This window comes from Callorhinchus milii, unplaced genomic scaffold (assembly GCF_018977255.1).
Source record: "Callorhinchus milii isolate IMCB2004 unplaced genomic scaffold, IMCB_Cmil_1.0 Scaffold5, whole genome shotgun sequence".
In the NCBI taxonomy this organism is placed as follows: Eukaryota; Metazoa; Chordata; class Chondrichthyes; order Chimaeriformes; family Callorhinchidae; genus Callorhinchus; species Callorhinchus milii.
Genome location: NW_024704746.1, coordinates 18,911,728 through 18,937,265, shown reverse-complemented (window position 1 = coordinate 18,937,265; position 25,538 = coordinate 18,911,728). Strand labels below are relative to the sequence as shown.

The window sequence follows — 25,538 nt, the reverse complement described above, 5'->3', positions numbered from 1 at the left end:
ACAACCAGCAACAGGCTCAATTGTGGGAGATTAATGACCTACCACACTGGTTGGTGATTTTATCCACTGATCTATTGGAATCAGGAACTGCAGTAGTTGCTGTGAATTTGTGGTGAACATCAAAAGTTTACTGAGACCGAGTGACAACTTCATTTAAAAAAAACACACACTTCAGCAATGGAGGTGATCACTCTTTGCGTGGAATTCAGAAACTCGGGTTCATTAGGAAGCAAAAGTTTATTTGACTGGCAAAAGTACACAACATAAGAGCCACTCCGAGCCCTTCTGGAAAACAGGATTCAAGGTTAATAAGACTACTGATTATCCAGCAAGAAATCAGCAGCTTAGTTTTCAATAATCCAAATAGGCCATGTTGCACTAAGAAGATAAGGGCTTATACAATGTAGGCCATGGTCAAAGTGCTCCAAATAGCTGACATTTTGCTGCCACAAGCTCGAAATTGATTGCCACATAAACATATTTTCGATTCAACACTAAAACCTTGATTCATCACAAAAAGATGAACTGGACACGTGCAAATTGGGAACTCTGTCTGTATATTGACTGAATGGTCATAATACAAGGAAACAACTAAAAAAAACCTTCCTCTGTTATAATTACAATTTTTAAAAGAAAATTTGCACCAGATTTTTTCAAAGACAAACCCAAGGAAAGAAGGAACTCCAAAGTAACTGGTTTTGAGCTACACTTTGTTTTGTGTTTTTTCTAAAGCAAAGGTTTAAATGTTTACCCATATGATCTTAAACATGCTTAACAAACAGTAAAGTGCTTAAAGCGGTGAATTCTACAGTATAGGAGGTGCTTAAAATTCTGAACAGTGCAATAAGACAACTAGAGGATTATACAGGTCATTAAAATGGGGCCAGGCTATCAACAGAATGGTTTGTGATGAAACGATGAAGAATGAGTTCTATAAATAATCAACGTACAATGTTTTTGTTTCCCATGTTGGGAGGGAGAGTTCCAACAGGAAATATGGGTCAATAAAACTGCCACAGAAGGCTTGGCTTTCAATCCCATGCTGGAGATTTGCATGCAGGTACGTGCCACTGGATTGATGAAGATGAGACTTGTGCTGAAGAGTCCTTGTTCCTTTGATTTGTATGGCTCAGCATATTATTCACCTTGTATTGCCTTATAGCAAGAAAGGAATGATAGGCATCCGCACAGTTGGGTAATCTTTAAACTCCTTCAAGTAAGAGTGATGCTTGCCTTTAGCCCAGACTGTCATCTGGACGAAACCCATCACAGTAAACAGACCAACTAAAGGGTAAAGTGAAAAATCTTACATTAAGTAACGCATTTCTAAACTTTGAATTGAACATTTTCACAAATCACTGTCTTATACTGTCCTACCTGGTAGGCACTGTGTCATTATGGTGAAACCGATCCAGGCTCCCACCTATGGGGTGTGAAAGCATACAACGTTACCACACTTTGATTCAAAACTGAATAGCTATAATAACTCAATCACAGTGCAACCAATTTGCCAATTATGAAGCTATTTTTCCTGGATCTGCAAATTGCATTGCATATAGGATGAAAAAACATGACTAACCCTTTCCTTATACTGTGTTTCAGATACATTAAATAGAGAATTGTTGGTAAACAGTGAGAGGTTTATCATTAATGTAATCAAGGAGGAATTTAGATGAAGACGTAAATATTTTCATTGCTTCTTTACTCCACTATAAACAAATAACAATAGATTGCTATTTTAATTTTCTTTAAAAATAACTTCTCCATTAACCAAACACACCATGCCCTACCCGAGTGTGGGCAGGCAACCTCCTCCCAAACTTTTGTCAATGTTTCTTTGGGAACAGCCTTCATGAATTGTACAAGACCAACCTGAAGTGCCTTTCCCTGCGATTCTCCTTTCCTTCTGGAAATCACTGAGCTATCTCATGAACGTAGCATTATATAGAGTTGCATGAATCCAGGTTCTACCACTGTGAGATACAACAACAACTGGACTGTAACTCAGTTGACTGGGCACTGGATTGGAACCTCAAAGGTTGAGAGTATGAATCTTACTCGGTCCGTGCTTTTGAGGACAAGAAAATTAGATCCATGTTTCCTGACCTGGAGCTGAACCCAAACCAGCTCCAAGACGACATCCATAGTAATTGGCACGCTTAGAGGTGTAGACATCATAACAACAACAAATTACATTTGTATAGCGCCTTTCATTTGTATAGTGCCTTTCACATAAGGAGGACATTCTAAAGCACTCCAACCTGCAATCTAAATACCCCAACAATTAGGGCAGTCCTAACTGGGGTAGTATCATGCCGGACATATGCAATATGTACCAGTTATAGACTATAAATAATGGCTATTGGCAAATATCATACCTCGTATGTGTAATTGGGGCAGGACACCAAGAAGAAGAGCCAGGTGAAAGGATTCTTAGTCGGGTGAGGAATCTTGCGGGCTCTGGATCCTGGAAAGTGGTAAGAAATACATTGCTGATAAGTATGGATCATTTCCAAATTGAGTATTTATTGATTGTGTCACAGAGCTTACCTTCTGAGCGCAAGTTCCTTAGTGCTATATGGATCGAGAAATTCCCAACTTCACATACCTGGAACGATTAAATTATTATAATAAATTTACTGTCTGCTTTACTTACTGTTTATGAACAACTGTTACTCTTATGTATCAGCCACACACTGTTACCACCTCATAGTTTTGCTTTTAATTTTAATCATCAATTGCAGTTAGATGGCTATTGCAGATGCACACAGAATAAAAGCAAACCTGTAGCCATGTATAGGATTTCATGATCTGGCAAATCAAGACTTTTAGAGTAGTTTTACCTTTATTATTTAAGGCAAGGATTCTGTTCAATCTAAAGTTTAGAAGTGATATCTGATTAATTTATTTTGCTATTAGTAACCTTGTCGGTAAAATTACTATATTCAATCACCGATAACAGATCATCTACAGATTATGAAATCCAATCATTGTGCACATTCATTCAATTATTTCACGTTACGTTTAACATTTCACATGCTTTGAATGTAGGCAGTGGTAATGTTTGAGTTGAGTATTTTAACGTGACATACCAGGAAAGTATATAGTGCTAGATTGACTTGTTTGTCACCATATACTGTAAAAAAAAATTAACAGTGTAACACACAGACTTTTAACAGAGTTTCAGTACTATTGAAATACAACTGTTTACAAATGCCATTACTTACAAGGTGTTGTGTACAGGGGATGGTTGATGTAAAAAGCCAGCCAGGCTGTGAAACCCCAGTAGTAGAAACAGTTCTGTGAAGGCAAAGATCGATATATTTAGATCAGTAACGCACACTATTTATTGAGCAATCTCAGCTCTTCTATTCTAATAGTGTCACTAGTTTAGTCATTGTCTGTCGTTCCAGAAAATATAACATTTGACGTTGCAGAAGTAAAAGTAGTTCTGCAAAGAAATCCATGAATAAGATTTAAAATAACATTAATTGGTTACTTGGGTGTTAACTACAGTATACAATAAAAGTGTATGACTAACTTCAACCTTGGTTTACTGCCCTATTGGTTTTGGCTTCATCTAGATTCTCAACAGAAAGAAAAGCACTCTGTCTATCTCAGAGGAATCAGAGTAAGTGCTCCTAGCTCCAGATTTCTCTTTTCAGTCACCTCTAAATAAGAAAGTGTAAAAGTGTTTATGCTAGATTTTGTAACCAGTGTTTTGCTCCAGATAATTCCCTGCATCAGGTACAATGTCCAGCCCGACAAAAACACCCAACTAACGTTTATATGTTAGTAATCCACATAATCCCAAGTCGTTCCAAATTCCTGTGAAAGAGAAGCATGTTTTACCTACTCGGTGGTATTTACCTTAACAGTGTTACGCAGGGGCATTGTGCCATGAGAGAATCGATGCACAAATAATGTTTCGATCAATCTTTTGGCGTAGTGGAAAGAATGACAAATGCATGACATGCTGGGGAAAAAAACAGAAACAGGCTGTAGGATTACCTATAGAAAAGGCAGAAAATGACAGCTCAGCAAATCAATGTGTTGACCAATGCAATGTGGTCTCATGTCCCCATCCTTTCATTTGCTGAAGACATAAAATGCTCCAGGCTTCATTCACATCACAATCCGAAATGCCTTATACTGGCTAAGTATTTTATTTAAAGTTAATAAGACACAAGTTAAAGTTAATCAGTAGAACACGTTGTGAAGTGGATTTTATTGATCATCTTGATAAGATCCCATTACAGTTTCATTCCCATATTTACCAAGTGGCATAAAATCCCCCAAAATCGGAAAGGAAAGTGATTAGACTCCTGTTTAGATTTCTCTTGTTATCAGGATCATTTCAATAAATGTGAAACATGTGAAATGATGTTCTGTAGAGCATATTCCACCTGAACGTGACACAGCATAAATAAACCCGTGAGAGACCAATATTAAATTCATACTGAAGCTAAAATGTTCAGGACAGATCAGTACTTTGATGGGATTTCGAAAGTAAATTAATGAAAGCGAGTATGTTGGTTACTCACCATACTCAGGTACCCGTCTAAAACCTGTTACTTACTGCACCACAGTGTGCTCACTGGAAGTAAATTCATCCTCTTCTTCATAGATAAATGGCAGACGGAAATAGAATAACAGATAGATAAAGAGTGGGCCAGCATATTCTGTGAGAAAGACCTACGAACAAAGCACAATGAACAAACAAATGTATGGACAGCAAACTTTAGTTTTGGAAAATTCTATACTGTGTTTGAATACAATCTGATGCATTTGTTATTTAGAAAGCATAGGCCCAAAATTCTACCTAGTCTCAGCCTGTAAGTCCATTTTCTCCTAAAATTTAAGATTGTGCAGAATTGTTTGAAAATTCTTACGTTCAATCTTATTTTGGCAGCCATTTATTTCCGTAGTTCTTAAAAGATCTGACTTTCAAATAAATAAAGACGGAATTTAAGAATTGCCTCAAATTCTGTGCAATCTTTATGAAAATTTTACAAAACGCTGTTACAGGGTGAGACTAGGTGGAATTCCACCCTCCTCTTTTTAAACGTCTTCCATCTCCCTCCCATTCACATTCTTTAATATTTCTCTTCTCTCTCTTGAAGGTGATTCAAACATTCTTGCAATGACGTCTCTCTTTAAATTACATTTTCTGATTTTTTCAAACATCCTGACATGAGAAAGGTGAAAAAAAATATGCAGCGTTTTCTGACTGCCGAAACAGAGAGGGAAGGTACTGTACTTCAGCAGAGAGTTGGAGAGTGCCGGTAAAGGTGCTGATCCATTGCACAGTATTACGATAAGGTTATCGGAGTCACTTTTAAACATGATTAATCAACATGCTCATTATTGAGCGGAAGAATCTTCTCTTTTTGAACGGTGTCACAGGAATTTAAAAGTCCATCTAGACTAGCAAACTTCAGTTTAATGTGTCATCCAAAAGAAGGCACCTTTGACAATATAATACGCCCCAGTTACTACTTTGTGAGGTTGGTCTATATCAGGCTAAGTCTCAGGTGAACAGGACTCTGTGCCATCAGGTATTGATGTATTGCGGAGGGTACTGTATTGCTGTGCCGAATGAATCAGTACTCACTGTAGTCCAGCCAACTTGGGGACCCAAATCTCTGAAGTAGAAGGTAGCAGTGGTGCCCACTGGAAGAGTCTGCAAGATTTCGTCGTCTCTTAAACTTTTGCCCTCTGTGCATTGAATCAATATCGGAAAAGAGATTTTTTAGTCACTTTTAAGAAGTACTTTTCTTTTTTATTACAGTGAATTCAACAAAAAACAATGTGCACTATGCTGTCTTTATCAATGTTAACGTGGTAAACAAGTCAAAAACATATTTTGAAACTTATTGCTAAGTTTTGAGACGTCTCAAAGCTCTCGAAGATGTGATAAGACGCTATATCAAACGCAAGGATTATTATTACTATTATTAAATGGGGCAATTAAAATCCTATTGCCTATTGCCAAGCTGAGGGCAGGCTGGATAATAGATTGTCTCGACCTATTCTCGGTTTGGCAAAACGGTACAAGCAGCAACAACAACAACCTGCATTTATACAGCGCTTTTCACATTTCAAAGCACTTTACGGAGATGAAGTGGCTCCCTGCTACTGCTGGTAAGCATGCTCTGAACTACACACAGGAAATTCAACAGGAGAGGGTGTGACAACAATTTACAATCAGTTTCCAATGTGGTTTTGCACCTTAAGTTGAGTATTGGGTCAGGTGGATGTTCTGCTGCTGTGACCTGCATTGTACCGTAAATAGAGTTTCATCCTATAAAGTGCATAGTTGATTTGGGCTACAACTCAATCTGTATGACTTTCAGTTCAGTGATCAGACCCTCCCTGTCACATCCACTTGGCATCAAACATTCTCGAGCAAACAGATTCTTTCAGCAGTAAGCATTTCTGAAATTCCAGGACTATTAAGGTAAATACACAGTGTTTGTTGTTTGTCAGTCATCGTACACCATGTTTAATCCTTTCTCTCTCTCTGAGAATGGATTAGAAAATCAAAGCATTGAACCCAGTTGAATGAAGTGACCTTGGTACCACGCAATGACAGGGTCATATTAAAGAGAAGCTATCTGCAGCTCACATTAAAGCTGCTAAATTAATCCTCTGGCACAATAGATGGCACAACTGTCCCAGTCCCACTTTCCAGCTACATCCCACCACTGCTGCGCTGCCTCTTTTGAATGATCCAAGAAACTCAACCAAATGACAATGTGACTTACAATGTCAGTTGTTCCACCTCACCCCTTTCCTCCTGCCCCAATTTTAAAGCCCGACCTTAAGACCTACTCTTTGACCATGATTTTAGTCACCTATTCCCCCCAAACTCCACCCCCGTCCTTCACACCCTCCATAGCTATCCATAACTCAGTTCAAATGCCCAGGGAGCTGTATGAAGCACTTTGTGATCTCCTCCCAACCTGAAACATGCTATATAAATATAGATTGTTTTTGATTGAACTGCTAAGATACACGCACCCAGACTGAGAGAGGGAAAGTACAGTCAATAGCAACTTGCATTTATGTAGCTCCTCTTGTAGGGCAACGTCTCAGACTGCTTCATAGGGATTGGTCCGAAACACTGATTGTCCAGTGCCTTGGGACGTTCTCCCGACGTGAAAGACGCTATACAAATGTCATTTTGTTGTTGTTGTTAGGTTGGACCCTGAGCAAACAACAGGGGGTGGTGGGGAGGGGAGGAGGTGAGCCTGAGCTGAGAAATTCCACCTGGTTCTATACAGACATTTTCTGAGCGTGTTAGACCGCGCATGTTTTGAACAATTCTTCCATGCAGCTTTGAATTTGGTTTCAAAATTAGGACTGAATGTAAGAACGGTCCAAAATTTAAAATATGATGAGAAGAGTGTAAATCTAGACCCAGGTGGAATTCTCCCACCTCCCTACCCCATTCTAAATTGGCTCCTGTTTCTGACTATATATAACACAGCTGTGAGAACAGCGGATTTAAACTAGCCCATAAGTCGGCTCCATGAAATTTCGCTTTGATTCCACTTTCCTGTCACTGTGAGTTATGAGAAGCAAAGTCAGCAGCAGCCAAAACACATGGGGCTGACCTCCAGACCCAAAGCCTTCTCCTGCCTTAGTCCCTCTCTCTCGCTTCTCTTCTACTTTCAAAGGAAATTTGCTTAGTTGTGGGTAGCCTGAAGTGAAACAAAGTAAGAGAGGGTTTGAGGCCGGCAGGCTGACAGAAGGCGTGAGTTTTACCTGCTACTTTCTCTAGTTTCACCCAGAAGGTGAAACTAACCCACGTTATAATTGGGCCATTTTCAAGGGAAGTGCACAAAACTACAATGCTTTGGTTTTTTCGCCCAGAAAATACACAGTCAATTCACTTTGCAGTGAAGCCATTTGAGACGTCTCGAAGACGTGATAAGGCGCTGTATCAAATGCAAGAATTATTATTATTATTTTAATGTTTTTTTCTTTCCCCCCGTCTCTCCCTTTCTCAAGGAGGAGTTTCTTTTAGCTACTTCTGGGGCTCAATTCCACAGATGCCTGACCCTGAGTGGGGCTTATAAAGTGATGAGGCAGAAGTGACAGAAATCCGAGGCAGTGCTGGACTGATCAGTGTACGTCACGTTACCCGAGCAGCTGCACCAGGAAGGACTGGAACTGGGCAACAGGATCAGTAGAGTTAGTAGAAATGGAGAATGAAGGGATTAGATGTTCTGAACATAGAAATTCAGAAAGGCAAAGGCAAATCCATGGTCACTCATGGTCAGAGTGTGGCAATTCTGTCATCTCTGCAGAACGATAGAGAACACCCCTTTGTCACCAGCTTAAAATCAACTCATTTTCACTTTCCTCTTTGGGACCCTGAACAGATGGTGAGAAATGTTACAGATTCAAACAGGTTACAAGACTGCACAAATGTGTTTATTGTCCCTTCTTTTTCAATGTGCCTACTACGTACTACTGAGGCTAGCTCCTATACCTCCAAGATAGATATGTTCTGTCATTTACTCTTTCAAAAAAAATGTTTCTTAAAATGCTGTGCGCAATTGGCTGCCGCGTTTCATCCACAAAATATACAGTCAATTTTACAGTAAAAAACAGGATTTGCTGGGAACACTCAGCAGGTCAGGCAGCATCTATGGAGAGAGGAAAGTGAGTTAACGTTTCAGGTCAATGACCTTTCAGAACTTGCTATCGACATCGAACTCACTTTCCTCTCTCCATAGATGCTGCCTGACCTGCTGAGCGTTCCCAGCAGCTCCTGTTTTTGTTTCAGATTTCCAGCATCTGCAGTATTTTGCCTTTCACTGTACAATATGTTCTATGAAGCGCTAGGAGACGTCCTGGAGACTTGACAGGTGCTATATCAAATACAAGTATTATTATTATTAACCTATGATACGTTTCAGGATCTTTTGTTTTTCTTCTGAGCTGAATTGGGTTTTTATGACAAATGGGGCATTTACGTCTCTGCAGATGGGACTGTGCTCTGTAGAAATATAAAATGTGCTTGGAAATATCCTCCCGACGTGAAAGGCATCATATAAATGTAAGCTATTTTGTACAAAAAGGGGATAGGGAAAAGATAGGCGAATGGACATAACAGATAGACAGCAAAGGTAAGATGAATCGAATGGCCTCCTTCCGTGTTGTAAATTTCTATTGTTCTACAGCGGAGACACTACTGAATAATAATGATTTATTCCCAGCCTTTTCACCTGTTCTACTTCTTTTGTTTGGGGAAGATTATGAAAAAAAATTACAAATGATTTTGCTCATGTGTAAAGGAATCTAAAATGACCTGTGTGTGCATGTGCAGAACCACATTGGATCAGATCCTGACCCTTTTCACCGCAGTCTGATTTATGGAGGCATATGCAGTTCGTAGATCAAAAAGGGTTCTGCCAAATTCAGCGCCAGTTATTCCAATCATTTTGCTTTACGAGTTGAAGCGAACTCGTCAGAGGCAAACTTGGCGCTACGCACAATCTCATAATATAAAAGCAGCACGAGTTATACTTGAATTTCACACTTAACAATCTTCACTTAGTTGTTTTGACATTGGACCACTGATGTTAGCTCTGTAATAAACACTATTATGTTGCTGCCTGCTCATGACAGTACCTAGTTAACCAGATCCAATCAAGCCCACATGTTCAGTGATTGTAAAGGAATTAAATATAATGTGGTACTTACTTGGATCTAACCTGATGGATTGTCTTGCTGGATACCAATGAGGGTCTGAAAGAGAATTGAATAAACATGCTTTAGCTGGCTATTTCAGAGATGCAATGAGAGTAATAATAATCCTTCCATTTGGGATAAAAGCTTATCACGTCGTTGAGACATCTCAAAGTGCTTCACAGGATTTCACTGTCAAATGTATTTACTGTGTATTTCTAAGTAAAAGTAGCAGTTAATTTGCGCACAGCAGTGTCCCACAAACAGCCATGAAATTAATGTCTGTATTGTGTTCCACAAATAATAATAATAATGTTTTTCGATGGAGGAGGAACCGGCCAGAGGAGGGGTAAAAGAGTTAGTGAGTTTGAGAGAGAAGCTGTGGAAGTTAGAGTCAGAAGAGAGAAGCCAACGACAGGAGCCAAGGAGAATGAATTCAGTCTTATCCATATTCAATTGTAGGAAATTGTGGTTTATCCACTCTTTGATGTTTGATAGGCAAGCGAACAACATCAGTGAAATTATCACGTCATTGAGACATTTCAAACGTTTCACAGGATCTTACCGTGAAATATATTTACTGTGTATTTGCAGGAAAATGTTGCTGGAACATTCCTATTTAATAAACTATTATCAAAAGAAACTACTGTACTTAAAAAGGGATAACATTTCTAGTTCTTTGTTGGAAGCTTTCAGAAGTTGAGTTTTGATTTGAAAAACTGCTCCAATGATTAAATGGAAAACTTAAGTCTTGATTAGGTGCGCTCAAGGAGCTACTTGAAAGTTTAACAGCAAATTGTACTGCAGAATAATATGTTCGGATAATAATTTGTTCTCAGGTGGGATTTTCTTGGCTTTTTAACATCATAGAAATTTACAGTACAAAAGGAGGCCATTTGGCCCATCGAGTCTGCACCAGCTCTCAGAGCAAGGTGTTCATTTAATTCCACTGCTCTGTATTATCTCCATCCCCTTTCAAGCCTCGTTCCATCAAATACCTGTCTATACGACTTCTCTCTTGAAACCCAAAATGGATTCTGTCCCTACCACGTTACCTGTAAGTGCATTCCAGATTCTGGCAACTCTTAAGAGTGAAATTTTTATGAGTGAAAAAAAATTGCGTAAGCTTTCCTTTCCCTCTTATTGTGACTATCTTATAACTAAGGGCTTATAGTTCACTGACTCCCCTACTTGTGGAGTTAATCAGCTTCTCTTTGTCATACAGGTACAAGGTTTGGCTCAGCACCGTGCCAGAATAATCATTGTTGCATTTAAATCTCAGGCAACTGGTGGAGGAATGAATGAACCTGATCCAGGAATTGTTATCACTTCCAAGAGAATTCATGACATTTGATTTACAATCTGCCAAACTGAACTAGGCTTTCTTCTTGCGCTCGTGCAACAGGGAAAGCAAAATGTCAGGACTAAAAAAAAAATGTTCCAGGAATCAATAGTTGAGGCTTAACGTTAAAGAAGTAAGAGAAAAATCACTTCTGGAGTCCTGTAGCGTAGTGGTTAGCGTGCTCGCCTCGCAAGTGGGAGGGTCCGAGTTCGATTCCCGGGCAGGGTGAAACCTTGGGCAAGTTTCCTTACTCCACACACCTTTGTTTACCTTGCAGTTAGTCGCAACCCGGTTGTTCGTCGATTGGTGGATTTCTTTCCGGGGGTAATAATCCCTCCCCCCCAAAAAAATGTGTTCACTCGATCCACGACTGTTTGTGGGGCACTGCTGTGCACAGTTAGCTGCCATGTTTCACCCACAGAATAATTAGTCAATCTACTTCACAGTATATTCTGTGAAGCGCTTTGAAACGTCTCAACGACATGATAAGAACCTATATCAAATGCAAGGATTAATATTATTATTAATTAACTTTACTAGAGAGAATAATTGATGCAAACACCCCCAAAATGAGGAGACTAGTTATGATTCATCAACTCTACAAAATACACTTTACAGTAAATCCCGAGAAGTGCTTTAGAGATGGCCTTTTGACATGAAAGGCTCTATGCCAAATGCAAGAATTATTAACCCTATCCTCAGTTGCCTTTACTTACATGTTTTTTGGAACATAGATTTGATTTCTCCAATTGTGGCATTTGGTTCCACCTGAATAAAATAGAAATTAAGTACATCAATAACACTGCCTTCTGAAATTTCCGACCACTGTACCTGTGGAGTCTTCTAACACAGTGTAATACTATGAAACAGTCAATGCATACTACACAGTTTAAGTTTTCTTCACGAATGATAATGATCATTGTGGGTTACGTGGATCATATCAACACAAAGACAAAGAACTGGAACATATTCAGCTTATGAGAGCTAGGTAACCACCTCAAAGCAGGAAATGTCCAAAGTCCCAAATCTGGGGTAGTTATATTGTTACAAAATTTACTCTCTGTTAATTAAATCATTCCCTTCAATGAAACACTTCAAAAAATCTATTGACTAAGAATGGATGAAAATCTCTGACAATTACGCACTGTTTAAATTGGCTGAGTAACTGAAACAAAAACAACTTGATCGAACTTCTTCAATTAATAAAAACTTAGGACATATTTCAAGTATTTCAAGTAATATTCAGCTTCTCACCTTATCCAGGAAACACAGCTGCTCCTTGGTCTTGCCATCAAGAATTTCCACCTCAAAGAAAACAAAGGATTTTGCCTTTTTAGTTGCAGTCTCTTTTGGTTGCTGAACAGTGTGATTAATTGCCGCTTTCTTTTTTACGTTAGCAAATATATTTGCTAAGTCTAGCCCTTGCCCATTTGCCATTATTTTCAGTGCTACAGGGTAATATTGGTACTACAGAGAGAATTCCGCAGGCACCTAATAGTCCCACACAGTCAGAAGCAACTGGCAAAAGTGGATGTCCCTGGCTTATCCAGACTGAAGCAAGTGTAAAGAAGGTTTGTGACAGCACTGTGATAGAATAACCCAACAGATGGAAGAGTCCATGAAATGTGATATTATGAAAAGACAGTTAAGGCTCTCAGCGACAGTTATAGTTAAGATCACTTTCAGATCCAGTTGTCCCGTTGCCTGCAAACTCATCCCTTCAAAAGTCAAAGTAGCATCGCCACAAAAATTTCACGAGCTGCTGATGACCCTTTGACTGTAAAGTAGAGCGTGTCTGAAGAAAACAAGACTGCTTGAAATGAAACATTTCAAAACATCTCATATTACAGGTAAGTTTGTCTTCTTTCACTCTGCAATTATAATAATATTCCTTGCATTTGATATCGCTCCTTATCACGTCTTCGAGACGTCTCAAAGCGCTTCACAGAATATAATAATAAATAATAATAATCCTTGCATTTGATATAGCGCTTTTCACGTCGGGAGGACGTCCCAAAGCGCTTCACAGAACACACTGTAAAGTGAATTGACTGTATATTTGTGGGCAAACGCGGCAGCCAATTGCGCACAGCAATGTCCCACAAACAGTCGTGGATTGAAAATGACCAATTTTATTATTGTTTTTGGTTTTGGAGGGATTATTATTAGGCTCTGTGTGGAGTAAGGAAACTTGCCCAAGGTTTCGCCCTCTGCCTGGAATTGAACTCAGGTCTCTCGTTTGCAAAGCGAGTGCTCTAACCACTGAGCAATTGTATTATATATTGTAAAGTGAATTGATTGTATATATTGTGGGCGAAACGCGGCAGCCAATTGCGCACATCAGTGTCCCACAAACAGTCGTGGATTGAGTGATTAAATTATTTTTATTTATTTTGAAGGAATTATTACCCGCAGAAAACCGATCCTCCAATTGACTAACAACCAGGTTCCTGCTTACTGCTAGGTAAACGGAGGTGTGTGGAGTAAGGAAACTTGTTTCGCCCCACCAGGAATCAATCTCGCTTGCGAGACGAGTGCTTTAACCACTAAGCTACAGGACTCCACCTTATCGTATCATACGACACATTTTTGCTATCGATGCCCTCGAGTTACTGACTCACCGACTAGTGGAAATGTTTTTTCTCTCTCGGAACTTTAAAGGGCCGTATCAGATAATGTAGGGTTGGGTGTTCTGGAAGGATGAGATCAGATGGGCCAAAGCTCCTTCTTCAATGAGCCAAGCTCATGAGGTCTCCCATTAACTATGTTTTTGTTATGCTTATCAGTCCCTGTATGAACTTGCCTCTTGCACCGATATATCAATTGATAGATGTATGCAGCATGTTAATTCTACTATTCTTGAGTAACAGTTAGTCATGTACTCCAGGCTCAGTGACGAGTCAATTAAAATCAGCTATGGAAACGCTTGAAATAACCTGGTATCAGGATTCATTGAGGAGCTGGCCTGCTCTGAGCTCAGTGCCAAAGTCAATAATCAATTGCTTTGTAATATCTGCTATTAATTTGAGAAAAAAAGAAATGGAGAGATGGAGAAATAAAAATAGCTGACCGATGTCGAGTAAATGGAGATGTTCATGAAGTAATTTTATTCAACAGAACAGGGGAGAGAAAAGGAATGAAAGGGAGAAGTCGAGAATATGCTCTTAGGCATGTTCTAAACGCAAAGGAGTCTAAAATACCGGATTATCCATTTGCCTAAATTTGAGATTCCCCTATTCTACTTACAACATGGTGCCGTTGCCCGTATGTTGTAACACGTCAGGATTAGATCTTTAGACAACACACAAACCACACTTCTCTTATTCCTGGATGGAAAGTAAGACAGATATCTTTCAATGTTTTCAATGTTATTTTTCTGTGTATTTAGTGGTGGTCGTTATTTTTTAAGCGAGAACGATAATCCTCATAATCCTTGCATTTGATATAATGCCTTATCAGGTCATCAAGATGCCTGAAAGCGCCCGTGAAGATTTTACTGTGAAGTTTAGTGACTGTGTATTTGTAGGATAGTGTGATCTTTGCAGCAGTGTATCGAATGGAAATGGAAGATCCATAACTTTCCTGTACTGTTAAAATAATTCATTTAAAATTCCTGACAGATTGCTTCAGAGAGCACATCACAGCCCACTGCCGGATAACCAATACCTTTTCAACACTCGTAACACTGATCGATTGCACCGATTGATGGAAAAGGGCGGCAGTCTTTTTTTCAGCATTAAACCATGAAAGGGCAGGTGTTTACGTCAATATTAGTAGTAATGCAGTCTTTGGCCAAAGGTAAATATTCCGTTGGTAAATATTTTTTAAAAACTGAGTGCGAAAACAAAAATGGGAAGTGATTCTTGCTTTAAATTTAAATCACTGGCAGCACGTGGAAGAAAGGCGAACATGCCCTCTGCTGGCACCAATGGTTGTTACTGCAGCCGTAAAGTGATGAGTGAAACCTTGTGATGCATCCAGGCAGGTAGGCAGCCTCCTCAAAGGGATCTCGTCTTACTTTTTTGATACCTAATGGACTGATTGGGTCCCTGGTATTTGGAGCTGCTTCACAATTCTCTCACGCATGGGCTCTGCATTTGCCAATTACGCACAACAGTGTCCCACAAACAGTCGTGAATTTAGTGACCAATTTAGGATTATTATTATTTTTATTGAAGGAATTATTACCCCCGGAAAAGCGAGTGGCCAATCGACTAACAACCGGGCTCTTACTTACTGCCAGGTAAACAGAGGCGTGTGGAGTAAGGAAACTCGCCCAACATTTTGCCCTGCCGGGAATCAAATCCAGGTCTCTCTCGCTTGGGAGGCAAGTGCTCTAACCACTGAGCTACAGGGCTCCACATGCTATAGAATCACCTCTATGACTGTGTATTGTAATATTTTTGAGCATATCCTTCTCAACAGGTTATTCTTGTTACAGAGAAACCTTGTTATAGGAAGGCAACAGACTGGAAAAACCTTAATGAGAGGGACAAGAGAGATCAGAAAGGATTCTTGTTGCTAATTGCTATTCATTGTCCTCTGCTGGAAAGTGCATGTGTAAAGATATCAGCTGAGGGCAGTATTGGGCTTAGATAAAAAAAGCCCAATAGATACTAACTTGCTGTTACTCACTGACTAGGGTCAACTCATTAAAAATGGCCAGTGGGTCTAATACATCCCTTTCGATATTCCAGTGTTATTCAGACAGACACTGCAAACTGTCTTCTGTAAAACCAAAGGTAACATCACTGACACTCTAAATCAGTTGCCTGTTTGATGAGCTTCTTACACGGCATTTCATCTTCCAGTTTTGGTTACTTTTTCCCGAAACGGAGCAGTTCTTGTTGTCCATTAACAGATCGGCCTCTGCACTTTTCTCTTTTTGAGGACCTTCCCTCTGGCTCCTTTCCAAACCACTGTGTACTCTCCTAAATCCTAGCAGCATTCCAGGTTAGGCATTTGTTTTCTTTGATTCTGCATGTGATTGTTTCTGTCTTTATTTAACTCCTAGATCATTTCACGTACATGTGCCCGAAGCCGTGGCTGCCTCTGAGGTGCCCAGCTGTTGGGATGAACCCATAACTAGCAGTGAGGGAGATAGCTGTCTTCTGTTCACAAGGTGTGATTCATTTGATATCCCACCCAAACCCAGCTGAGGACTGTCCAAGCTCTTAACATATTCATGTATCGTGCTCTGCGGATGCATGAAAACAAATCAATAAAAACATAATCTAATCTACCCCGAGCCACAAAACTACTGATTCAGCGTATTCAATTACTAAAGCAACAACTCCAAGAGACTAAAAGTTTCAATCCACTTTGTCTGCCTATTTCAGCCAGCTCTGTAAGTCACATGTCCACTGTGACTGTCTGTCTCACACAGTTGAACAAGATGGCCTCAATCTTCTGAAAACGTTGGCAGCAGCTCTGAAATATTCCTGCTTCCCACAAAGCAGGAAAACAACAGAGGAGAGTACACATTCAGCAGCTGCGTAAACCGGATTAACAGAAGAGCAATAATTCATTGTGCAAAACTCTCCTTACACTACTGTGATTTGCTGAAGAGAGCTTTTTCTAAAGCAATTTCTACTTAACTACACATTTCTACCATAATAGTGGAATTTGCCAGAAAATTACTAGCTCTCTCTAAAAGCAAGAGCTCTATCTAGTTGGTAACATTGTTTTCATTTAGTCAGCGGTCTTATAACTTGACTTTGACAGATGGTGTTTACTTTTTCACACTTCCACCATGTGAAGGGAGATTTGCAGCACTCATGAGAGCAATATTTTGGCTTAAATGGAAGCACAATGAATTAAAAGCAAAATGAGCAACAACAAAAAACTGAATCGTACAGCTTAACAATTCCAACACAAAGTGTGAGAGCTAAACCCTTAACATGCACTAAATGTGCAGACGTCTCTAAGTGCCGCTCTGTGGAGTTTATTGAGACGTCTTTTCCATGTGGTAAGAATGGTGAACGTTTTTCTCTGCGTTTTACAAGCACTAGCAAGTCTTCCAGTTGAAAAATGATGGTATGCAACTCACACGATCACAGCAATGTTAATAAAACTCTTCAGTAACATAAGCCCTGTGTGACAGCTGAAAGCAACTGAACCATTCTACAAATAGATAAGACAGGGAGGGGGTAGAGTTCTGTCCTCATACCAAAACAATATCACTGAAGCTAACCTTTATAAAGACAAACTATGCATTAGACAAACATCAGGGACAATTTGAATACCCAGATTGGCGTTATATGCTGCAGTCCAGATGAAAGAATATAGATCAGAACGATTCATGTTATGGTGAATTGTCCCATTTTATTTACATGAATGAGCAATCTTTGTAATACTCTCCTTGGGAACCATAAAGGTGTGTGTGATGAGATAGTGCAATGAGACAGGAGGGGACCACTGAATGGTCAGTAGAAGCAGTAGTAATGGATATCAAATGGTCGCTACAGAAATGTTCAAAGGCTTTGTTGGTGCAAAAACGCTCGAAACACTCTACAGTTCTTGGTCCTGATTTTAGTGAGAACATACAGCTCCTGAATGTAATGTGTTCATATAAACCAAACCATATCCACTGCTGAAAGTCCCCTTTCAACTGAACTGAGGGAAATGCCTTTATATCATGTCTCCTGTTCTCCTGCTTTCAGTCTGATCCCTATCAGCACTCAGATTTGTGGTGGCATCTCAGTCAGACCAACAACAATAATAATAATCCTTGCATTTGACATAGCGCCTTATCACATCGAACCACAATTGGCCTCGGTACTGGCTTTGAGTGAAAAATTAGCCATGGTTCCTGCTCCTAAACATTATCAAGTAATTCCTGCTATTAACTGAGCTTATGTGGATGACAGGATCAGGTTCAGCAGTTCTTCCTCTTCCCCATTGTTGGTTTAATATCTTATAGTCTCTAAACATCCAGGCTCAAACATGAATATTGATCACTTGGCCAAAATAGCAGAGGGTTGCTTATATCTGTCGAATTAAACCATGATCGTGAGCCAGTGACTTTAGGAGAAGTAAAATTAGAAGCAAAAGCCAACTAATAATAAATGTGGAACATCAGATGAAATGTCACCAATCACGTCATTGAGTCCTCATCTGCATTTTAATATGACAAAATGTAACAAAATCCTTTACCATGGTACCAGTGGACCTTTCAATATATTACTGTACAATAGAGGTCAGTAAATGACTCAACAACAACTAGCGTTTGTGTAGCTTTCAGTGACTTGTACAACTGTGGATTCTTGATGTGTCAACTAGTACGTGTCAACAAGCTGTGGACAGCATGACGGCCCAGACTAAACCTGGCTGGTCTGACTGACGTCCACAAGCGAATGCTTTCCAGCAGGAGTCATTGGATAGCAATTCAGGAACAGGAACTCCAGCTAATTTTCCCCTCCCCTGGCCTGAGGGCTAAGGCCAATTATAGTGCCTCAAATGCTGCACTAGTTAAGACAGTCTATTCAGCATAGACTAGAAATCAAGCGTGTGGCCTTCTGATCTGATTGACTGAACAGCCTTTAGTGCACCAAGCCATTCAGGAAGCATTTGCATGAAAGCAATTTTAATGAGTGATGACTTGAAATGACTGCAAAGTGCATGAGAAAAAAGTTGAAGTGAAGGGAATGTTATTGAGTTCACTCGATGTAAGCAGGCCACTGCAATAATGTTTGACTGATAATACTTAGCAATCTAAATGCCGTTTTCCTCTGCATTGTAAAATAGGTTCCTGGACAGGCTAATGTGACCCAGCTCTGCTTATTACTTATCTGTGTGTTTTTCTCTAGTGCTCATTAAGATAAAGGAAATGAGTCCTGGATAAAGCAGCAGCCTTTGGTCTGAGGCAAACATTAGTGGTGAATCATACTTAGTTTTGTGCTGTGGGAACGGACCCACGTGAAATTAGATTGAGAGTGCAGAATTGATTTTAATTCTGAACCTTACAGAGAGGGAGAGGGAAATTCCTAAGGTGAAAGATTCTAGTGAACTGCTCCACCCAGTCTCTCTCACTCACCTGATCTTGCAAGGATTATTATTATATTATTAGATAAATGCAATGATTATTATTAAATATTATAATCATATTATTATCCTGACATGCTCACTTACAGCAAAGCTGCTGATTGACTTGCCAATGTCTGCCTGGAATCTAGCCCTGACATTTTGTGCTGAAAGTTTATTGCGTGTTTCATACTTATAGAACGCAATTTTTTCTGATTAAAGATCCTTTCAGAAAATAACAAATCACAGTTGGAAAACGAAATGAGGAAACCCCCCAATTATGTTTTTCCGATTGTTTAATCTCTTCTCTTCCTTTGCTATTCCCCTCCCCTTCGCTCTCTCCACCATTACTGAGCTCTTGCTCACTTCCACAGACATTAGCAACCCTCCAGTCAGTACCTTATCTAAATTCACATTTTATTATGTATAAGCATAGGCAGTGAGTGCTGGCGGTGTTTTCAATTGCAGAGCTCATTGCAAGTGTGATGCTTACTCTACACCACCTGACAACCACACATTCATATTGTTCAGCATCTCCCTACTCTGCCGAGCTTGCACAGCAACATAATGCAGCCCATCAGACTGAAATGAGTGGAAAGACGGCATTCCTTTTTATTCTTATTTCCTTTTTATTCTTTATAAATCCTTATTTGCCTCATCCTATCTAATAGTAGTTTCTGTATTACATGGGATGAGATAACAGGATTTGTAAAAAAAATAAAAAGGATAAACTGGATCCTTTGTGACTTAGGGATTCCGCACATTGGAAGTTAGGACAGAGGATGCCGAATCCTTCTTTGTAACAATATGATAATAATCTGTACATTTGATATAGCGCCTTATCACGTCAGGATATACTCTAAAGTACATTGACTGTGTATTTTGTGGGGGAAATCCATCTTTAGCATATAACCTTCAAGTAAGAGAGCAGCTGTGTTTAACAAGCGTTTTCAGCAGAGCTTTATGACCCATAGTTAACAGGACTATATGACACTGCATGAATTCCTGCATTTACAGTCTGAGCAAATCCACATATAGATATGGTATAAATATAGAATGCACAAGGATGCTATGGATTACAATCCATCAAATCAGTGCCAGGACTCATTCATACCTTTAGCACTCCTATTTAATGACATTTGTGTCGGCATTTATACCATAAATCAAGAACTATTCAATCAAGAAAAATACTGAAAACACGCGCCCGATAAAACATGGACTTACCTAGACTCCTACTGCCCACAGTTTGGCCACCAGTGTTCTAAATGTTTCCACTTTGGACATCCAGTGTTAGCAGCATTGCACAGGCCAAGGTGAAGCAAAGTGAAGCTACTTCACTTTTACTTAACAATATGCCCAACTCAAATCTCAGAAGCGTAACCTCTAACTGCACCAGTGTACGTCCACCCATTCTCTTAACCTCTTTGCTAGTTTAATGCCAGTTTGTGATGAATCACGAGCAGTTTTGTGCTCTGGATTCATGCCAGCTGATAAAAGGCTTTCAGCCCATCAACATTGGCCCCCTAGAAACGAAAAATACTTGTTCGAATCTCCGTTACCAGCCCTTCATAGAATTATGACAGCACAGAAGGAGGCCATTTGGCCCATCGTGTCTCTGCTGGCTCTTTGAAAAGAGCTATCTAATTCAGTCCCACTCCCCTGCTCTCTCCGCATAAGCCCTGCAAACTTGTCCTCCCCAAATAATTATCTAATTCTTTCTTCTATAAACATTTCACATTTATCAAATTGGTCAGGCACTTTCTCGAAGCCCTTCTCATTAGATATAATGGCCAGCCATTTGGGAATCAATATTGAAATAATTTTATTGGAATAAAGTGCAGGTCTTTCTATTGAAACAATCTATTTTGTGCTACCATCAGTTTACTGGTTAATTTACTGCAATGGATTGACGGTCCACTTCTCTTTTTCGGTTCTCACTGAAACTTAGTGTCGATCATCAGTAGGTGCGTGACGCTGGCTAGGGAGTGCTCTTGGATTTTGCCTTGTCTGGTAACTGAGAATCACAGATAATGAAATCTGTCTCTCCATTGCATTCCCTTACTGTCACACCACTGCAACATTCCACAGTGTTGTTGCTTATCACTCCTACATGCATTAATATGATTTATAATAATAATATAATAATCCTTGCATTTACATTTTAAGTATAAAGTAGAGATTCAAATCATATTTGACGACATGCTACTGTTCTATGCATCACAGACAGAACTGGGATAGTGAATAGTGCCCTCCCCTCCCTCCCCATAAAGATATCTTATAGTTGCTGCCATAAGCAGATACAATAGTAAATGGATTACACATCACACTATATAAGTGCCACACAACAGATGACGGCAGCTGGTTCTAAATCATTCCAAAAGCTGCTTTATTTCCGTATGCGGTGACAAATTATAGTATCGATCTCCGTATTTTAAAAGAAGTGTGTAATTGTTGAGAGTGTTTTATCCAGTAATACATTTTCATTTCAGGCATAGTCCGTGATCTGGGAATTTAATTCAGAATAAGTGGCTCCTAAATTTACTTAGAGTTATCAAAAAAATTTAAAGAATCATCCAGAAGGATATTTTATGCTGTGTAGTTCAAACTATGATACAGCAATGTGCTACAGATCTAATTTATGGGTTAATACGAATCTGTGAAATCAGCACATTAATGGGCAAAGTGATGATAGTACAAGATTGTGCTTCAATAGAAAGACATGCACTTATCTGTTTTATTCTTATAAAATGTGTTAATATTGATTTACTAATGGACAGCAAATAATAAACGGCAGGCTACACTATATTTGCAATGGCTTTGTTTGAGCCATATTGTTATATCAGAGGTGAGGCAGAGTATATTAGAGTTTCAATCACAGTGGTTTTAAGGGGAAATAAAACATTACTGCCCTTATTCTTTTTAATGAATATCACATAAACGGAGGGCAGTGAGAAATTATGATCTGTTAAATTTGACCCTGGTAATTGCTGGGGACATAGAGAAACTTGAAGAAACTGTATCAGACACCAAAAGGCAAGGGATTTCTGGAGCTTAATGCATATGGCAGCAATTCTGTTCAGCGAGTGATTGATAACTCATTGCCTACTGCTTGCAGATTACATTTTTTAAATGCATGAATGCATGTTTTCTAGTGGATTTGTTATTCCATGGACCCTGCTATGCCTTGCAGTAATCAATATAGACATCATCACACATCTAATGTATAGGCTGGACATTAAAGTCCAGTTACTATTAACAGCAGGAGAATAAAATGATCCTGATAAGAATAAAATCAGCCCCCAAACTTCATTAAATGATGCAGACCACATGCAGAATTGCAGAATAATTTCAAGGTAGTAATTCACTGCAATGTTCGAATAATGCCTATAGATTTCATGAGCTTTGCTATCATAGTTTATTAGGTCATCTGAATCCTCTATAATGTTTCATTTATACCATTGGAAGCAACTTGAAATTTCTTCCAGCATTGAATGTAAATAGAAGTGGAAACAGCATTTTCCTGCTTCAAAACTACATTTGCCCAGGTTTGAGAACTTTGCATGTATCACCTGAGAACACGCACAGAGCTCTGCTAATGACAATCAATTTTTCACATAACTATTTATTTAATAACATTTTTTTAAAATGTTATTTTAACATTTTAAAATACGCAAAAACGTTTAAGGGAGCATGTTTTGGTGGAGGTTGATTAGATTTGGACTGGTCGCTTTTACAGTGCAGCAATGTCCATTAATGTCCCACTGAAACACCCTCCTCAACGTGGTTTTGTCAGGGAGCCACCAGTGTGACCAGCTTGAAAGTTGTGTGCACAACTGTTATCATATTGAATGATTGCGGAAAAACACATGATAAATAGGCTATAATACTTCTGTGGCATATGACTACTGCTGTCAATCCATTATTCTTTAGATAGTACGCATTTAGTACATAATCACGTCATAATCATAACTACCAAAGATGTAAATATAGTCCTAGATTATTCCCCGATAGCTCACTAGAAAAATTCTATTACACAATAGATCCTCTCATGTCAACTATTACTAAGCACATTTCTTTCCAGTTTGTCAGAAAAATTACCATTCTAAGGAACTGAATTCAAAGGCACTGAAAGAAAATTTCTACAAAATATCCAAACGTTATGGATAACGATTGTATTCGGAAGTTCAGAAAACACCCAGGAACTACGTGAGCCCTATTTCACCTGGGTTGGCTTGTTATTCTTTATATAATATTTTTCTAATGGATATAATATTTTTCAAGCATAGTACATTCATTTATTAAACTCTACTGTGGAGTCCTGTAGCATATTGGTTAGAGCATTTGCTTCGCAAGCGAGAGGACCTGGGCGAGGCAACATGTTGGGCAAGTTTCCTTACTCCACACGCCTCTGTTTACCTAGCTGTAAGTAGGACCCGGTTGGCGGTTGATCGGCAGATTGTTTTTCCGGGGATAATAATCTCTTCAAAATTTTGTAAAAAATAATTAGATTTGGTCACTTCAATCCACGAGTGTTTGTGGGACACCGCTGTGCGCACCTGGCTGCCACGTTTCACCCACAGAATATACAGTCAATTCACTTTACAGTGTGCAAAATACTGCAAATACTGCTGGAAATCTGAAACAAAAACATAAGTCGCTGGGAACCTTTCTACAGTATTAACACTTCTATTCCCCTAATTTGTTGCAATCACTCCCCCACCCCCCCTACTTTGTTTTGCATCATTAACACCTCTTTAACCCATCATCCCCTGTCCTCTACCCCATTTTCTCCTCTGTCTTCCTTGCCCTGCCTCCCCCTCTCTGTTAGCCCTTAAAAGCTTCTCCCTCCCAACATGTCCAAGTTCTGATGAAGGGTCGTGGACTTTCCTTTCTCCGTAGATGCCGCCTGACTTACTGAGTGTCCCCAGTGACTTCTGTTTTTGTTTCTCTTTGCAGTATATTCTGTGAAGCGCATTGAGATGTCTGAAAGCCGTGATAAGGTGCTACATCAAATACAAGAATTAATATTATTATTACTGTGAGTAATAGTGCAGCTATCACAGCGCTCCATCTCAGCAGCTTGACACAGTGTGTGTTACCATTTTTTATTTTGATATCAGAAATGCCAGTCGGTACACATTAAACAACCAGATGCTGTGAAGGGAGTTAAAGGCTGTAACGTAATCCTGGAAGTTTTTGCTGACACTCACAATTCAATGCAGTGCTTTGCTCTCCTGATTTACGATACGATCCGGACCCTTCGATTAAATTACAAGCCTTTGCGAACTCCCAGTGTGTGTACACGACATCCCAGATATATTTTTTTTGTCTCGAAAATCCCTTACGTTCATCGAAGATTAAGACACGGTACCCGTGGCCAGTGACACACACAAATTCCAGTGGGGGTCCTTGATTTTTAACTGTGCAAGTGGGTGGTGGGTGGGATAGGACACTAATGAAACAAATGTAAGGGCTTGGAAGGGTTATCCATTACACAGAGCTATACTGGGAGATGGTTATTAGTTTATACCAGCACAGGCTGATCGTGTGCTTGGGTGAGCAACTGCAGATCAGAGCACCTGCTGCAACCACCATGTATTGCCTTGGTTTTGTGAGCAGAAAATAAAGTGCTTCGAGCAGATGCTCTCTCTCTCTGGTCATGTTGCTGAGCTGATTCCACCCCACAACGAAATAGATTAGCACTCACTCATTTCAACAACCCAAAAAATGTTTGCAACTTTTTTTTCTCCCCACCACACACTCCACCCCCCCCCCCCCCCCCCACTCCCCCCCCCAACCCCCTCCCAATGTCCCACCACCCAAAGTGAAGCTCAGTACCACGTCCTACTTTTAGCAACGATACGATACGATACGATACACAGATGCACAGATTAGGCTGCAATTAGATCTTTAAATGCTGACACCTCTCTCTCTCTCTCTCTCCTCTCTCCTCTCCTTCACTGTACTCTACACACATAGCCCCAATATTCCGGGCAACCGAGCAATTGAGTGTTTCCATGTCTCGCACCTACTGATTATGGGGTAAAGCCAAATGATCAGAGATCCCTGTTGTCAGATCCTTCATGTCTTACCTCGAAGAAGGTCGCTCGACTCATAACTTGCAGGAGTTAAGTGTTCCTCCAGACGTCAGTGACCTCCTCTGCGCGATCAGACCAGTCTGTCTGTGTCTGTCTGTCTGTCTGTCTGTCTGTCTGTGTCTGTGTGTGTGTCTGTGTCTCCCTCTCCTCTTGATGCTCTGAGCTGGGTGACAGATAGAGAGAGAGAGGGAGAGGGAGGGAGGGAGAGAGGGAGGGAGGGAGGGGGAGAGCAAAGACTCAGCAAACTCTACTCCACAGCACGACTGGAACCTGACACCACTCAATCCATTCCTCCCCCCCCCACCCCCCCCCCCCTTGGGATCTGGAAAAGTTTGGGGCAGGGCAGGGCAGGCAAGGGCAAGCAAGGCAAGGGC

General features: G+C 39.9%; 1 protein-coding gene across 1 annotated transcript; it reads right to left on the bottom strand.

Moving 5' to 3' along the window:
• Positions 1 to 218: 218 nt before the first annotated feature.
• Positions 219 to 25,284, bottom strand: LOC103174648 (very-long-chain enoyl-CoA reductase). The gene is made up of 13 exons (XM_042335030.1): positions 25,159 to 25,284; positions 12,299 to 12,349; positions 11,761 to 11,812; positions 9,718 to 9,762; positions 5,615 to 5,718; positions 4,580 to 4,695; positions 3,871 to 3,976; positions 3,228 to 3,300; positions 3,093 to 3,136; positions 2,551 to 2,608; positions 2,379 to 2,467; positions 1,378 to 1,423; positions 219 to 1,284 (listed from the first exon to the last, which is right to left on the bottom strand). Exons 1-13 carry the CDS (start codon positions 25,180 to 25,182, stop codon positions 1,157 to 1,159), a joined length of 936 nt encoding a protein of 311 aa, XP_042190964.1. The 5' UTR covers positions 25,183 to 25,284; the 3' UTR covers positions 219 to 1,156.
• Positions 25,285 to 25,538: the final 254 nt, after the last annotated feature.